The following is an 18,549-nucleotide window of genomic DNA, read 5'->3' on the forward strand; positions in this document are numbered from 1 at the left end:
GCCTTAACTCTGAAAGCGAAGGGAGGGAAACGTGTCAGGAGAAATCCGGAAGCGCTCTGTCTAGAGCTGTTAAGTATTCTGCGTTTGGTTGAGGGCAAGGTCTTGATCGCTGATTCCTTGGAACCCCATTCCCTCCCACCCCCGCCTTGTTGATGGGGAATGAAGGCCCAGAATGGGGAAAGGTCAGCTGGGAAGTTAGGGGATTTTGCCCTCAGTGTAACCTACTCTCCACTGAAGGTCCCAATAGCCAGAGTTGCCTTTTAACATGTGAATAAAAATGTAAGAATAAATATGAAATATAAGTCCAACCTCGTTTAAAATCATCAGTGGGTTGTCTTGACATTTATATATAGATAAAATCAAATTCCTCCCTATTCTTTTGAGGCCCTGAATGTTCTGGGCCCTGGCGCCTTTCTCCTCACCGGACATCTGTCTTTCCCTCTCTGCTCTCCACCCATCCTGGCCTCCTTTGCCCGCCAAGCTTGTTCTCTTGGGACCCGAACACCGGTTCCTAATGCCTGGTTTGTTTCTAGTCTCAGGTCGTAACCTAAAAGCCTGCTCTCTCTCCCCACGGAGGCCTACCTACCCTGCCAGTCACACCCTATCGTGTCAGCCTGCTTTAACGATCTGCCCCGTAACTGGGCCCTCTCTGATATTGAACACATATTTATTCATTCTTTCTTCCTCTTGTTTATAGCCTGTGGGAGCGGGGAAGGGACCGGAGTGGAAGGTCAAGAGCACCTGTGAAAGAAGCAAAATGGTTAACTTCCTTTCCTTCCCTTTCAAGTGAACCTCTTCATAGTAATTTTAAGGAATTCCATTTCTTGTCTAGAGATGATCCTCAAGTTTCTGTCAACCATCAGATCCAGAGCTTCCAGAAGTCACAAGCCATATTGGGAATCAGAACACCTGGGTTCTACTCCTGATGCTGTCCCTTGTGACTGGAGATAAGTCAGTAGCCATCAGTGTTCTCATTTCTCCAAAGGTAGTTAATGCCCCACCCCCCCACACACCTAATGTGCCCCTCCCTCCTAGACCTGGAGATGGTCAAGTAAGACAATGAGTGTAAAGTACTTTGCCAACTCCCTGTAGGCCTGCAAAACATACAGTGGCAACAGATGCTGAAATTTCTGGATGCACAAAACTGTTCACATTCATTATTTAATTTAATCCTAATAGCAGCTTTCAAGGAGGTGCTATATTATGATGCTCCCTTTATAGGTGAGGGAATGAGACTCAGAGATGTTAGGTGACTTGCCCAAGGTCCCAGTTAGTAAGTGACAGTAATATGATTTTAACCCAGTTACATCTGATGGCAAAACCCACTCTTAACCACCACACCCATTGTGTTGGTCAAATGTAAGAATCCACCTTGCGTCCTTGCATGTAATAGACACCAATAAAAACTGGTGTCTATTTAATAATTTAATAATGGCTATGATTGTCTTTCTCTTATTTCATGCTTTTTAATCCACATTACAGATGAGGAAGCTGAGGGTCAGAATATTAAGTTACTTAAGAGGTCATGCGACTAGCCAGAAGTGGATTTTGACGTGGGACAGAGGTGAATTTTCAAACTGAGAGCTGCCAGATGCCAAAACCCAAGAGCCTGTGGCATTGACCCAATGCAAGGGGAAGGTGCTAGAGAGGAAGCTTTAGGCCAGTCATTGGTGCCTCTCTCCCTGGCCCAGTTCAGCATCTCCAACTGCTATTTAATGCAGTGGGCCTCTCTGCCTACCCCCACGCACATCCCAAGGGGCCCCTGGAAGCAGACTTGGGTCTGCCGTTCCTACCTTACCTTCGTCAATTCTCTAGGCCCCTGCTGCAGGAATCTAAGAGGTGAAACAGATAACCAAATCCCTGCTAATCTGCTTTTCCTCAATAAAAGCAGGTCAGCCGCCCGGCCAGCCAGAAGCCATGTAAGCCTGGGTATTTTCCCTCCCGTTGCTCTCGGAGTTCACAGAGGCACTGGCAGCTGGAGGGTCACATGTTATAGCCATTACTCTGTCCCCAACCGCTTTCCAAAGAGTAACTAAAGTGGGGGTGTGGTGGGCCAAGAGATAAGTCATTTCAGGTGAGAGGCCACTTGAGGAACTACCTCTGCAGCACTTCCTGACCAGCCACACTTCCCAGGTAGGACAGGTCACTTGCCCTGAGGCCTTGCTCTAGTGGGCCCCAGGCTGACCCCCATTATTGAATAGGCTATTCCCGATTTGCTATTCTGATTTATTTTCACTGCTATGGGTGTTTTACTTTTTTTCTTTTTTTTTTTTAATTTGATGTTCTTGAAAACTGGTAACACATACAAGTAAATTTAAAAGATCAAAAAGTTTAGGATGAAAAGGAAGTCTTTCTCCCACACTATCCATTCTTACTCCATTGTTCCTTCTGGAAGCAAACACAGCATCAGTTTCTTGTGTTACCTTCTGGTTATTCTATACCAACAGTTCTCAGTCCTGGCTACACACCAGAATCTCCTGGAGAACTTTTAAAAGATAACAATGTTTGGGTCCCCTTCCCAAATATTATGATTGATCGAATTCGAGTAGAGTGGGCTCAGGCATTGATATTTTTAAAAGCCTCCCAGGAGATTCTAATGCACACAGAGGGTTGGCAAACCAGTGATCTACGCAGATACGAGACTATATCTCTTTAAACAAAAGGGACATACAATATACACTATTTTACATTTTTTAAAAATGAACAGTTGAAGGCTGTTCCATATCAGTGCATAAAGAGCTGCTTTCTGGCTATCTATTGCTGAGTAACAAATCACTCCAAAACTCAGTGGCTTAAAACAACAGTTACCATTTTGCTAATTTGCAGTTTCTGTGGCTCAGGAATTTGCTAAGAGCTTGACTGGGTGGTGTCTCACAGACCTACAGTCAGAGAGTGGCCAGGGTGGGGACAGGGCATGGGAATGAAGCAGCTGAAGGCTGTCTGGCCCTCTCCTCACGACTCTCTGTGTGGGCTAGTTTGGGCTTCCTCACACACATGGCAGTCTCAGAGCAGTCTGTGCTTAAATGACAGCTAAGGACTTCAAGAGCCAGTGTTTCAGTAAACAAAGAGGACCCGGTAAAGCCTTTTACAATCTAGCCTCAAAAGGCACATAGCTTCACTTCTTTTGCACTTAGTTGGTTGAAAGTCATAAATGCCTGACCAAGGGGTCCCACCTAGGTGGCTCAAGTCAGTTCATCTAACTCTTGATTTCAGCTCAGGTCTTGATTTCAGGGTCTTGAGTTCAAGCCCCATGTTGGGCTCCATGCTGGGCATGGCGCCTACAAAGAAAGAAAGAAAAAAGAAAAAAAGACTGATTTCAAGGGGAGGACAATAGACCCCAAATCTCCATGGGAGAGGTGTCAAAGTCACATTGTAAGAAGGACCTGTGGGATGGGAAATATTGTGGTCATCCTTGGTCACAGCAGCTGAATAGTATTCCAACGTTTGGGTGCACTGTCATTTATGTAAGCACTGGGGGACATTTATGTTGTTTCCATTCTTTTAATATTACAAAGGATGCTTTGAGATATTATAGATGTTTTCCCTCTGCCCCCTATCCCCACTCCTTAGAAGGGGCTTGGTCTTTTGATCACTCACCGCTCAGGGCCACCATGTGGCAGGACTGGAAGTAACCATTCTCAGGCTCAAGAAGAGATCCCCTTCCACTTTGGGCCTTTGAGGGAAATTATGCTGAACTGTCCCAGATGAGGAAAGAATGGAGAGTCAAGTAGTCAGGAGGAAAGGAGATTTTTGAAAGCCTCCCCAAGGTTGATCCATGGGCTAGGCTTTGCAGGACGTTTGAGTGGCGAGGATCTGGGCCTCTCTCTGCCCTGGGCAGGCAACCATATGGGTTGCCCTGGGAGGCTGGAGGACCTCTGAACCCCTGTGAAGAGCAGAACAGTTGGCCTTTCAGGGGCCATACCAACCTGAATGAGGGGCACATTTATGGTATCAGTGTGAACGAAAGGTCAGAGGGCTGTTTCCGGGCTGCACTGAGTTACACCAATAGGCCTTCACATGAACCTGGGGTGGGGCACAAGTCTCAGTTATCTTGCCAGCACAGTGGGATGGAGGCTTGGAACATAGAACATTTAATTTGGAGAAAGAAAAAGCGTGTGAAGGAACACAAGTCACTTTTCCTACAAATATTTAGGTATAGGAAGTGATCTGTTATTTGACTTGTCCCAGCAATTACAAGCCCCAGATTCCCAGATTTGTTCCTTCATGAGTATGTGCCAGGTGCTATGGGAGACAGTCATTCAAAATAGAACATGATCCTTAGCATTAAAATATTGACTTTCCCATTATTTCATTACTTAAATTCTTGTGTTTTGGGATAGCCAAGGCAACATCTTCAAAGATTAGTAGTGAAATCATTCTGTCTTTTGGGGCAAGTTTTTTAATAACAAGGTAAGAAAATAACCAAGTAAGTATGCAAAGATTTCACTACACAAATATTCATTGAGAGTACCAAAAAATTAGGAACAACCTAAATAACCAACAGCTAGAAATATGTTAAACAAGTTATGATTCAGCCACTCAGTGGAAGTCAAGGAGGTCATTAAAGAAGACTATTTAATGGCACAGAAAGATGTCTACATATATTATTAAACAAACAAAATGCATAGTCCATCATCACAGTTCTGTTATAAAACTTATGATTAGAAAAGAAGGATGTACATCAAAATGTTTCTCTGGGTGGTAACCATTCTCTTCTTTTGATTTGTCTGTATTTTCTCAATTTCCTATAACACCAAGATGTATAACTTTATAAAGAGAAAAGTAAGAGTTTTTGTTTTAAAAAAAAAGAATAGGAAAATAGATATATTTGCATTACTTCTGCTTTCTCTGAAAACCACTGCCTCATACTCCACTCACATTATCATTATTAAAGGTTACATTTATTGGGACCTGGCCATTAACCAAGTTCAATAGGATCACCGCCTCCAATCCTCACAACAGCTCTCTAGGTATCGTTGTTATCCACAAACTGCAAATGAGAAAGTTGGGACCAGAGATTAAGTAACCTGCCAAATGTCAAAGCTGGTGAATGATAGGATGAGGATTCAAACGCAACCCATTCTGGATCCAAAGCCCCGGTGTATTCTCCTGCCTATTGCCTTTCTACTGCTGTGGTCACAGGGCAGGTATTTATCCTGTCTTTTCAGGATTCCCCAGAGTTCCTAACTATTTTTGAGTTACAGATCCCTTTCAGAATCTGAGCTCTAGGAAAATGCACAGAAGTTTAAAATGCACCTAGGACAAACTTCTGCCAGGCTCAACCATTGACCCATTTTAGACCCTCAAAGTCAAAGAAGAACATCACAGACTAGCCAAGTTTCGGAGAGAGATCAACAGGTAACCCAAGTAGTTGAATAAAGTTATTTAGTCAGCAGATGACCAGACAGTTAGGAACTGATAACAACTGTAGGTCAAGGATAAGTACAAGTGAAATAAGGGAGTGAGCCAAGGTAAGTATAAACGAGGGTGGCAAACAACCAGACTGTTCCAGCAATTATAAGGATGGAGCCAGGGAACTGCCTTCTCTTTTGTGGCTTCACCTAGGACATGGGGTTTGGCAAGCCAGGAGAGGAAACGCCTTCAACCGGGAAATGAAGACTAACTCAACACTGGACACCAGTGACATGTGCTGAAGGGGTCCTACAGGACCCGACAGCACACGAATTACCTGGCCTGCCCCACTCTTCCCCTGTCTCTCTTTCCTCATCAGTCAGGATGTCTTCTACACCCTTCTTCTTGCTTCTATGCCCACTCCCCTCTCTACTCTCTCAGCCCCCATCCTAGACTCGTTCCTTTCCTCTGGGAGGATTGCAACAGCTCCCCTACTGACTTGCTAGCCCCAGTCTCATCTTCCTAATGCTGGTGTTTGAGACCTCTTTGCCAAGTCCTCAGCGTGCATACCTTCAACGACAAGGGAGCGCACTATCTTCAAGGTAATCCATCTCTGAACGTTATGATAACTAATGGGTGTTGGATAACTACTATTAAATTGAACCCTATGAGTTTGCTGTTTGTGTAGGACAAAAATAGTCAAATAGGGGCAATTTCATAGGGTTCAACTTAATATGCACTGGTTAATACATAGCTTGGCACTATACTATAAACTTTCTCAATCTCCACAACATCCTTGTAAAAGCATTCTAATTTTACAGATAAACAAAATGAGGTCCAGGAGAAACTGAATCATTTACACAAATAGTAAATGACACGCCCAGGGTCCGTCCCAGATCTGACTCCTGAGCTCCACCTCTTAAGCACTCTGGGTATTGCCTTCCTTTTTTTTTAAGATTTTATTTATTTTTTTGACAGAGAGAGAGAGAGACACAGCGAGAGAGGGAACACAAGCAGGGGGAGTGGGAGAGGGAGAAGCAGGCTTCCTGCGGAGCAGGGAGCCCGATGCGGGGCTCGATCCCAGGACCCTGGGACCATGACCTGAGCCGAAGGCAGACGCTTAACCAACTGAGCCACCCAGGCGCCCCTGGGTATGGCCTTCTTATAATAACCTATATTTCTGCCCTACTCCCTGGACCTCTCTGAACAAACTGGCACACTCTCCACTCCCAACAGCCTTTCAGAGTTTCCTCTCAATGGAATATCCGTGGTTCCTTCACCCTTGCTATTTACAAGAGGGACGAATGGTGGGGAGCCTGTGGAGACCTTTCACCCAGCACTGGAATTCGTGGCACTAATATGCCAACCATCCCCATTCAAGTAGGTCCTGAATTTCAGAGTCCTAGTCTCTCCAAAAAAGTGCCTCACAAAACACCTTTCCAGAAATGCCTCTTCTTGACCCAGCTGGTTCCTTGCTTCGTCCTATTTCTTTCCTTATTCCCCCCTTTTACCTCCAAACTCAGAGTCTTAAAATCACCTATGGACCTAGCAATTGTACTCCTGAGTATATACCCAATAGAATTGAAAACATATGCCCCTATAAAGACTTGTGCGTGGATGTTCGTAACAGCCACAAAGTGAAAATAACCCCAATGTCCATCAACTAATAAATAGATTTTTAAAAAACCTAATAAATGGATAAACAAAATATATATTTATATGTATATCTATACAGTGGAACATTATTTAGCCATAAAGAGAAATGGAGTTCTGATACATGCTATACCATGGTTGAGCCTTGAAAACATTATGCTAAGTGAAAGTAGTGGGACACAAAGAGCCACATATTGTATAATTCCATTTATATAAAATGTCCAGATGAGACAAACCATTAGAGAAAATAGCTTAGTGGTCACCAAGAGATGAGAAAGTAGATTAGCAGTGGCATGCCATAACAAATATACTAAAAACCACTGAATTGTACACTTTAAAATGGTGAATTTTTATGAATTATATCTCAATTTCAAAAAATTTTAAGTCACCTATGACGAGTCACCTAACCTTTCAAAACTTTTCACCTTCTTCACCCATGAAATGTGGATCTTGGAGGAGAGATTATTCTAAGTAAATAGTTCCAGCTGTTGTTTCAGAAGAATCCTCCAGCAAGGCTTGTGGTCAGGAATGGATAGATCAGCCATTCCTGACCAGTCCTCCCTCACGCTGAGCCCATCTGGAGTCTTGGATCCTAGAGTGTTTGGGACACATTATTAGATGTTTTATGGTTAGGCAAATCAACAAAACCTTGAGGGAAGACAGGACTTTTTCAAGGTCACAGAATGAATCGGGGGCATTCTGGGCCTAGAGTCCTGTTTTCTTCTTTCTAGTAGTATGTGTTTCTTTTTTAGACTACAGAGAAAAAATTTTCCTAACCCTACTAATAGCCCCTGCTCCCAGTGAAAGAAACTTCAGATTTCCTTCTGCTGATATCTGAAATCAGGCCTACAAGCAAGTTAGGAGGTCACCTGCTGCAAATATCCGCTGATTTGTACCTACCCAACAATTAGAACTGAAATTTTTCAACAGGCTTGATTTCCTCATGCTGGCATACTGAAAAATGAGGTAAAAGTAGATTTCTTGCAGAACAGTTGCTTCCTAAGCCAGCTGCAACTAAGCCTAGTTGGTATATTATGAGAAAGCACCTCGGCTGGGCTTTTTTGGAGATTTTAAGAAAAAATAAAGTTTTACTTCTATCTTCAAAGAGCTTGAGTTTGATGAGAGAACAGATGTGCAGAAGTAATATAGCCTAGAATGTAGAAACTCCAATTGAAATGGAAAGAAACCAATAGCTTGGGGGTTCCAAATAGGAAAAGAGTTTAGTTGGGGCATCGAAGAATCCATGGAGGGAATGGCATTTGGACTGGGTGGAAGGGACAGGCAGGGACCACAGCAAGAATGAAGGTGCCAAAACCAGAAGGAATGACGAACACTAGAGTGGAGCTTAGAGTACTTGTAGAGACATTGTGAGAAACACGGCAGAAAGAGTATTAGGGCCACGTTCTGTGTTAATGCCAGGATTAAGAAAAATTGCTTACTTTCTGAGGGGGATGAGAACAGTCTCATATACTCTGGTATAGCCTTGGAGAGCAAAAGTAGCATTATTTATCCAAATGATTAGAGAGCTATGAACTCTTTGGCCCGGGGTCCCACTTCTAGGTATTTTTACTTAGAAATATAATGATGTTCATTACAGCATTGTTTTTAATACTAGAAAATTACAAACAACCTACATGTCTAACTGTAGAGCAGTGGTTCTCACCAGAGGGGGTTTTGACCCCAGGGGACATTTGGAAATGTCTGGATTCATTTTTGGTTGTCACAACTTGAAGAATTCTAGTCTAGTAGGTGGAGGCCAGGGATGCTGCTAAACATGCCACAATATATAAGACAGTCTCCACGACAAAGAGTTACTGGGCCCAAAATGTTGACAGTGTCAAGGTTGACAATATGTATGTATTCTTTATATTTATACCTAAATCTTTAAAATATATATTAAATCTTATAAATAATGTGTATTTTAATATTTTCCTGGAGAATATATATTTATATAGTCCATATATTTAAAAATATCCAAAAAATATTGCAATGGTAATATCTGGGATTACATTTAATTTCAATATCTTTCCTTTGTGTCTTCTTGTCTTTTCTAAATTGTACTCAAGAATATATAGGGGTTTTTATTTTGTATGAGTCAGGGTTCTCTAGAGAACTGGCTCACGTGGTTATGGAGAAGTCTCACAATCTGCCGTCTGCATACTGGAGAAGCAGGAAATCCACTGGTATAATTCAGTCTATGTCCAAAGGCCAGAGAACCAGGGGGCCAAAGGTGTAAGTCCTGGTCTGAATCTGAGGACCGGGGGTGCCGATATCCAAGGGCAGGAGAAGATGGGATGTCCCAGTTCAGGCAGAGGGCACATTTATCCTTCCTCCACCTTTCTATTCTAGTGAGGCCCTCTACTGTTTGGATGAGGCCCACCTATGCTAATGAGGGTGATCTGCGTTATTTACCCTACCGATTCAAATGCCAGTCTCATAAAAACACCCTCATAAACACACCAGGAAGTAATGTTTTAGCAGCTATCTGGGTATCCCTTACCCTGTCAAGTTGGCAAATGAAATTAACCATTCCAGACTCACAATTAAGACAATTATTTTACTGAGCATCAAGAATGTGCCAGGCAGCACTGCAAGGCCTAGGGAATCAGCTCTGGCAGGTCCCCGCCTCATGCAACTCACAGTATAGAGGTGAAGACAAACAACAGACAAACGAAAAACAAACAAGATCATTTCTAACAGTAATAAATGCAATAGAAGAAATAAATAGGATGATGTGACAGGCAGGACCTGGAGAGGGTACTACTCGGGATAAGATGACAAGGGATTACTAGCTTGAGCTGAGACCTTGAGGTTGAGCAGGAGCTGGTGTGCAGAGAGCTGGGGAAGAGCATTCCAGACAGAGGGCTCACGTTATTTACGGTGAGAATGTAGAAATTCAGGTTGCTGCATGGCCTGCCAGGCCAAGGAGTCACCTGTGTGCACAGTACTGAATGGGCACAATAAGACTTTACTACACACTACAATAAAGCAAGTAATCTACTTTCCGTTAAAGTTCATTTGCAAAGTTCAGAGTGCCAGCAACAGTCCATTAGCCTGCATTCCACAGTATTTACAACATAGAGACACGAGGCTTTCACAGGTATATTCATGGAAATGAAAAGTACATTTCATCAGAAAGAAAATGTTCTCCTCCCCTAGTGTACTAGAGGGTACTTCAGTGAAGATTCTGGTATTGCGAGATTCAAAAAGAGCCGATAGCAGCTAGACTACGTATGCATTTCTGACTGACAATCCAAAAAGATACAGATTGTATCCAGAAAAAAACCACATTAAAGTGCCAAGAGAAAGATGGGGGCGGTGGGGGAGGGAGGTTTAAGGGAAACAGATTTTTAAAAGCAAGCCTCCACAGAAAGGACAGAACCAAAAATGCTCCTTAAAGGTTACCTCTGAGTAGCAAGAGTATGGGTGATTTTAATGCTCTTTCTGTATTTTCTACAGTGAACATGTATTTTTGTCATAAAAGAAAAAAATGTGAGCAGTGTTGGTTTTTTTTTTTAAGATTTTTATTTATTTATTTGACAGAGAGAGACACAGCGAGAGAGGGAACGCAAGCAGAGGGAGTGGAAGAGGGAGAAGCAGGCTTCTCGCAGAGCAGGGAGCCCGATGCTGGGCTCGAACCCGGGACCCTGGGATCATGACCTGAGCCGAAGGCAGACGCTTAAGGCCTGAGCCACCCAGGCGCCCCAACGGTGTTATTTTTACGAGGGCCGCTCGAATTCTAAAATTAAAGGGTCGTTGACTTCTAAAGCTGGGGAAGAATTTGATGCAGATTCTGAAATCGGGCCGGTAGGTGCCAGACCTGTAATGTACACAGGGAAGCAGGCTGAATGGTGAGCATGCGCAGTGAGGCCGTGCTGGGGAGGCCCTGTGAAAGGGGGCACAGAAGGGTGGGGGGAGGGGCAGGGGGATGGGGGTCGGGTGGGCAGTCCCTCTCGGCTCTAGCCATTGCCTGCCAGGGAGGAAAGTGGGCCCAGAGTTGTTAGATCCTCCGATTCTCCAAGAGCAGCTGAACAAATCTCCTGAACAGCGTATGTAGTCTTCTGTGTCAAACGTTGAAGAAAAACACACCTACAGTAGCGGGTCGTCCCTGCGCTGCCCGTTTGGCAGTCTCTGCTTGGGGGTGGTTTTTAGTTTTGCCCACCTCCTGCTCTGTCTAGAAATCCCTTCTCAGCTCTCAGGCCAAGGTGAAAAGGAAACTCTCACCTTCTCCCAGCTGGGGCCTGGCGGCATCTTGAACCTTCTGATCCTCATAATCCTTGGTCTCGGGAAATATTAATGATTTAATCTCCCGAGCTCTCTCCTTCACCTCTGCAGCCATAGCGGCGAGATCCACAGGCCAGACCCACAGAAGCCCAGCTTGGCACGAAACACCTCCCGACTCCGTCTTGCCACGAACTATAAGCCTTTCCTGGGAAGGCCAGCCGGAGCTACCTCTCCACCAAAGTAGCCAGTGGGATTCGCCATGGGCGAGGTGACGGCAGAGCAGGTGGAGAAGTTCCTGGACTCGAATATCATGTTTGCCAAACAGTACTACAACCTCCACTACCGGGCCAAGGTCATCTCAGAGCTGCTAGGGGCCAAGGAGGCAGCCGTGGACTTCAGCAACTACCACTCGCTGAGCAGTGTGGAGGAGAGTGAAATCATCTTCGACCTCCTGCGGGACTTCCGGGAAAATTTGCAGGCGGAGAGATCCGTCTTCAACGTCATGAAGAAGCTGTGCTTCCTCATGCGGGCAGACCGCATGAGCCTGTTCATGTACAGGGTCCGAAATGGCATCGCAGAGCTAGCCACCCGGCTCTTCAACGTCCACAAGGATGCTGTTCTTGAGGAATGCCTGGTGGTGCCCGACTCAGAGATTGTGTTCCCCCTGGACATGGGTGTGGTGGGTCACGTCGCGCACTCTAAAAAGATCACCAACGTCCTCAACACAGAAGAGGTATCCTCTTCCCCATAAGAATGGGGGGCAGGGAGGCATTATTCCTGGGGTCTTGGGGGGTGCAGGTGGGGTGGGGAGCTGCTGGCCATCAATACTGGGCTGGTCAGTTTGGCACTTCTCTTAATTTATTTACTTATAACATCCAAACCTAACAGAAGAGTTTAAAAATAGTACAAACAACTATGTATCTTTCATCCGGATTCACCAGTTGTTCACTCCTTGCCACGTTTGCTTTATCTCTCCATTTTTTTCTGACCCATTTGGGAGTTAAGAGTAGACAATGTGCTGTGTATTTCCAGAACAAGGACATTTCTTACGTATCCACAGTGATCAAATTCAGGAAATGTAGCATCGATGCAATACTATTATCTAATAAACAGTGCAGATTCAGTTTTTGCCATTCGCCTCAAATACACCCAGATAGCACTATCTCTTTAGTCCCTTCAAATCTGAAACAGTTCCTCAGCCTGTCTTGTTTTCCACAATGCTGATGTTTTTGAAGGGAGCAGGCCAAATACTTTGCAGAAGTGTCCCTCCGTTTGGGCTTCGTCTGTGTCTTCATGGTTAGATTCAGGTCGTGTGTTTCTATCAGGAGTACCCTAGAGGTGATGTTGTGTTTATCTTTGTGCATTACATCAGAAGATATATGATGGCGGTCTGTTTCATTACTGGAAACGTTAATAGTACCTCTTGGTTAAGCGCTTGGCTCTTGTTTCTGAGTCCAGCTTTCTGTGGGATTCTGCTGGCAGCTCTGATAAAGACCTCTTTGATCACCGGGACAAAACACTTCATACAGACCCCCCCCAAGGCTCTCTGCCCCTGGGGCCAGCTCCCAGTTATCCTCTGGATCTCAACTTACAAGTTACTTCTTCCGGGAGGCCCTCCCAGATCCCTCTGTCACAGTTTCCTTCCTAAAATCATTTATCCTAATAAGTCTGGGGGTCAGGGACCATGCCTGCCTTATTCTCCACTTTATCCTAGCAAATGTGTGGCACAAAGCAGAAGCTCAGTCAATACTCGGCATGAAAGACTCACCATCAGGTAATTATACTCAATTCCTTTGACCCCTGTCTTGCCCAAAAGGATGTTTGCCCCATGCTAGCAGGGCCCAAGCCTGGTCAGCAGCACTGACCAAACCAGGAGCCTGTGTTCAGGCATTCCCGAGATGCAGCCTGGACATTTTGTGACTATGCTCACCTTACCTCTGGCCTTATTTCAGATTAAGAGTCATAAGGTTAAAAGGGGAGAGAGGAGGCTCCAGAAATTATCTCATCCATCTGCCTTATTTAATGGCTGAGGAGCCTAGAGTCAGGAGAGCTTGAGCAGGGGCTTGTCCAAAGTGACCAAGGAATTAGGGCAAGGCCAGGACTTCTAAACCACAAATGCAGGAACTTGAACGGATTGTCTTTTTGACTTGGGTTCCTTGGCAAGATAAGAAGCACAGACTTCGACCTCTGTGGGAGATGGTTTTCTCTGAAATCCACTGGGCTGGATCTCCCATGGGGCTCATCTTTCCCTGTTTCCCCTTGGACACCCGAGGGTAGGAGGATGGTTGTGCATCCAGGGGGCTTTCAACTAGACTGGAGCCTGTTCTCCCTTCAACTCTCTCTAGACTTTCATTGTAGCCCACAAGGATTGCCACAGTCTTACAACGTAACTGATTATCCCTGTTTCACGGATGGTGAAACTAAAACCCAGAAAGGTTAATAACTTGCTCAGAGCCACTCTGACAGAAAGTGACAGAGCAGGTATTTGAACCCAGGCACTCTGGCCTTGTGCCCACACTTTTCACTGCTCTGCTATTCTGTACTTCTGCCTTATCTATAAAATGAGGGCATTGGACTAGGTGCTGTTTCCTAGTGGTCATTTCAAATCATATAGCAGAGAATGAAGAGGTTAAGCTTTGAGGTCACATCTCAGTGTGAATCATGACTGTGACTTTCTAAGAATAGTGCCTTGGTGTATTGTTGAGCCTGCCTGGGGTCACTTCCTAATTTATAAAATGGGGGCGAGAATACCTACTGTGCAGTGTTGTTGTAGGATCAAAAGAGCAAATTATTTCCCGTCTAGCAAGGTTCTTGGCACATTGTAGTTGCTGCTATTGGCCGCTCCCACTCCTTGTTGTTATTATTACTCTTCTGTTGTTAAGAATCTATTCTAAGGGATGGCTGCTGTACTAGGTCTGTGTAGGACTTGGAGAAAAATCCAGTCCTGCCCTTCTGGAGCTTTCAGTTTAAAATTTGTTGGTGGGAAAAACGGAAGAGAGGTGCTAAGAGTGTCTGTCGATCCCGGGTTGAGGGACTGAGGATGTAGGCAGGTGCTCTGATGCTGACGTACCCTGGCCTAAGAGTTTGCTGAGCCTCTATGCTAAGGGAATGCCTGCTATTTCCTGCTCAAACCCAAAGTTCACTCTGAAAGGAATGCCTGAGCTTCCCTGGGAGCTTTCAAGCCTAGGTCAGTCTCTCTGGCTGGTGACTCAGGCCAGGGTGAAGTTTGTCCAGGCCAGCAAGCCTTGGTAATCAGCATTTGCCTGTGTTTGCTCTTTCCTTGAGGAATCGTGCTCAACCTGGAACTCTGGATAGTGACTGGAGGCTGGGGGAGGACGAGGAAGATGGTACAGACTGAGGTCTGGGTTGGCCCTGCACCATCAACAAGTGATAGCCTTCAGCACCCTCAAAACAGCTGGGCCATGGTTAATGTGAAACCCTGAATGAAGAAATTTCCCAGGGTTGTAATATAACTCTCCATGTCCTAGCAAATTCCTGCTCAACCTTGGGATCGCCTCAGGGAGACTTGCCATTAGGATTGCCAGATAAAATACAGGATTCCCGAGGCACCTGGGTGGCTCAGTTGGTTAAGCAACTGCTTTCGGCCCTGGTCATGATCCTGGAGTCCCAGAATCAAGTCCCGCATCGGGCTCTCTGCTCAGCGAGGAGCCTGCTTCTCCCTCTAACCCTTCCCCCCTCATGTACTCTCTCTCTCTCATTCACGCTCTCTCAAATAAATAAATAAATCTTTTTTAAAAAATAAAATAAAATACAGGATTCCCAGTAAAATTTAAATTTTAGGTAAACAAAGAACAATATTTTAGTATAAGTATGTCCCATGCAATATTTAGGATATACTTGTACTTAAAAAAGTATTTATTTACTTGGAATTCAAGTTTAACTAGGCATCTTGTGTTCATTTGCTAAATCTGGCAACCCTACTAGCCCTTCAATATTTGTGTGTGTTTTATGCTTTATCCTTTCTCCTTAGGAAAGCCCACAAAGCCTGCCTGTTCCTGTCTGGTTTATTCGCCTGGAACAGAGTGGGTCCTCATTACAGATTATTGCATGAATTAATAAATGATGACCCTTGCCAGTTGGCTGTGATATTGTGATTTATAAAAAGAAATATTTATTTGGTCTTTGTCCTGATTCCTGACACAGAACTCTTAAGACTCTTACCATTTCCTAAGTGATAGGAGCATCTGACACAGAGCTTCTAAATTCTTTGGAATTTCCTGTCTGGTAGGTGGTTTTTTGTTCTAGTGAGATGACTTTTGGTGGGCTCCTGGCTGGAGCCCATCACCAGAAACTTGAAGCCATGATTAGAAACTTGGAACTTTCAGCCCACCTCCCCATTCTCTGACAATAGGAGATGGGCTGGAAATGGAGCTAATAATCAATCATGCAGATGTGATGAAGGCTCCATAAAAATCCCCAAAAGGACAGGGTTCAGAGAGTTTCTGGGTTGGTGAGCACAGGCACGTGCCAGGAGGGCGGCACACCTTGACTCTAGGGGCCAGAAGTGCCTGCTTTTAAGACCCTTTTGGATCTCACCCTATGTATCTCTTCACATGACAGTTTATCTGTATCTTTTATTATGTCCTTTATCATACAATAAACCTATAAATGTAAGCATTTCCCTAAGTTCTGTGAGCTGTTCTGGCCAATTATTGAACCCAAGGAGGGGGTCTTGGGATCCTGCTCTAGCCAGCTCGTCAGAAGTATAGGTGACCAACTGGGACTTGTGATTGGCATCTCAAGTGGGGACAGTCTTGTGGGATGGAACTCTTACCTGTGGGGTCTGACGCTGACTCTAGACGGATGGTGTCAGAACTCAGCTGAACTGTTGGATGGTCAGCTGGTGTCAGAGAAGTGGTCGGTGTGGGAGAGACACCTACATATCTGGTGTCAGAGTGACGTGAGTGTGTTACTAGTGTGAGAGGAAAGGAGAACAGGGAGTTTTTCCAACACATGACAATTCCCATATCTGAAGACTGAACCTGAGAGCACATTTCCAGAGACTCTCACAGCTGTTGTCCTTCCCTGCACATGAGACCCGGAACCCAGGGTGCTAGACTGGAAGGAAGCCTCAAGGAGGACTCGGTCCAACACTCTGATTTTACCAAAGGGCAAACTGAGGCTCAGAGAATTTTCAACTACTGATAATATACTGATTGACCCCCTGAAGCCTCAGAGAACAAGTCCCTCCCTTCCATTCACCCATCCTGTGGGGACATCCTTCACATTATGATTTGAATTGTGGGTTCATGTTTTACATGATGTTCCCAGTATCCTGTGAGAACCCAGTGAGGACAACCTCTTCCTTCTTATTGGTCTTGGCATATCCAGTGCTTCTCACAGAGCCTGTGTTCAGTAAATATGAATGAATGAATGAATGAATGAATGAATGAATGAATGAATCGATCAATCAATCAGTGTATCAATATATAAACCAGTGAATGAATGGCTGTCCCACTTGCCAGCAAGGGAGTTGTCTACAGAAGAGGGAAGGTTCTATGTGACAGGGCTGATGTGAGAGTTAATGAGATAACAGATTAAGTCATCAGGCTCTGGGCTGCGTATATCATTATTGCTCCATAAACAGTAGATCTCACCATGGGACACAGCGGAGCTTGACACCATGAAGGTTTGAAAAGAGGAACTGGGATTTCTGAGAATGAGAAGCTGTCTTACGTTGCATTGGAATAGAATCTAACCTGTTCACAGTGGCCTCCGAGGCTCAGCCAGATGGGGCTCCTGCCCACCTGTTGGACTTCCTTGCCCTCCACTCTCCCTCTCCCTCGCTCTGCTTCAGCTACACTTGTCTTCCTTATGTTGCTCAGATGGGCCAACTCACTGCCCCCTCCTGGCCTTTGTACTCACTGTGGTCTCTGCTTAGAATGCGTTCCACCCACCTGGCTCCCCTGAAACTTCAGCTCTCAACATCACCTCTACAGAGAAGCCTCCCTTGTTCACTGCTGCAGCCTCAGGGTCTAGAACAGTGCCTGGCATAAGGCACTCCATGAATGCTCACTGGATGAATGAATGACTCTGGGCTTTCCCTAAGTGGGGCATCTGATTCCCAGGACTTTAAACAGTTTGAGCTAAATGACTTCTAAGGCCCCCCCGCTTCTGATAACCTGAGGTTCTGTGACATGGCTGTGTAGAATACTTTCTATGCTGAAGGTATAAGGATGGCAATGATTGTGGGAACACCAGTCAGTGGGCAGCTGTATTATTTGTGAGAGAGTTCTGGGGCTTCTCAGTGGGAAAGAAGGTTCTGGTGGATTTAGTAACATCTGCTTCAGAGGCAGGTAAGGCCCAAGTATTGTCTTCCTTGATAGAAGTGAATATTGCAAGACAGAACGGCTTCATGAAATGAATCCAAGCATGCCCCACCCAGGCCTGTGTTCAGAGCTTTATCAGTGTCCTTAGAGAATGACATAGAAAACGCTTCATGACTAATGCCTCTTTAGAGATTTTGCTTAATCCTCGGGTGCTAATTCAAGTAGAGCTCTACAGGCTTCTCTTAATTCCTGTACCCTTCACCTGGTTTGAGACAGCTTCACTGACAACAGTGTGGTTGCCTGTCTAATCCTACCCTGACAAGAAGAAATCCGTAGATGCGGAGCATCACGCTCTGCATTTCTCTATCGTGGGAAAGGTTCTGCACACTCAATTCTAGAAAAGCTGTGTGAATCGGCTCTATGAAATACACTCCCTTTCTCAGAACAGCATGAACTGTGCATATCTGGCTTGTGTCCCAAGCAATGCCGATGGTTGGGAAAACTCATAGTGCTACCAAGAAACAGAGAGGTGGATTCTTTCGGATTTAAGACAACATTTCAGGCTCTGCCTCCCCTTTCTGTTCCTGTGCTGGCCTCCCAGGCTGCTTTAGGGGTTGGGGGTCGAGATGTGTACTCTTCTGTACTCCCACAGCTTTGAGCCGAGCCTTAGGTCCTGTATTACTATTATTGATCGGTCTGTGAGTTGGCCTGAACCTTAGTCTCCCTTGTATCCCTAGCGCTCAGCGTAAGGCCTGACACACAACGGGGCTTCCATTAAGACCTGCGAGAGAGCGATCTCCGTTGGACTGACTGTGTGGTGCTAGAACCGAATTGCTCAAAAAGCAGGAAGTACCAAGTGGTTTGTTGGATGACCTGAACTCAGGTCTACCCTTACCGAGGCTTCCCTTAAAGGCAGCAGAGCTGAGGGCAGGTTCTGGAGTCACACACACACACACACACACACACACACACACACACACACACACACACACAAAGTCACATTAACATTCTAGAGTCTCAGTTTCCCTTT

General features: G+C 45.1%; 2 protein-coding genes across 4 annotated transcripts in view; one reads left to right on the plus strand and one right to left on the minus strand.

Annotated features, from left to right (window-relative positions):
• The window catches only part of SLC26A2 (solute carrier family 26 member 2), a 65,779-nt gene that overhangs the window by 20,655 nt on the left and 26,575 nt on the right, over positions 1 to 18,549 (minus strand). The gene's annotated exons all lie outside the window — the stretch shown is intronic.
• Positions 10,993 to 18,549, plus strand: part of PDE6A (phosphodiesterase 6A) — a 56,591-nt gene continuing 49,034 nt past the window's right edge. For both annotated transcript variants that reach the window (XM_025867262.2, XM_073890874.1), the window contains exon 1: positions 10,993 to 11,962. In XM_025867262.2, coding sequence (XP_025723047.1) covers positions 11,489 to 11,962 — 474 coding nt within the window. In that variant the 5' untranslated portion in view covers positions 10,993 to 11,488. The remainder of the gene's footprint in view (positions 11,963 to 18,549) is intronic.

This window comes from Callorhinus ursinus, unplaced genomic scaffold (assembly GCF_003265705.2).
Source record: "Callorhinus ursinus isolate GAN/ISIS: 27379988/994484 unplaced genomic scaffold, GSC_fseal_2.0 scaffold3, whole genome shotgun sequence".
Taxonomy (NCBI): Eukaryota; Metazoa; Chordata; class Mammalia; order Carnivora; family Otariidae; genus Callorhinus; species Callorhinus ursinus.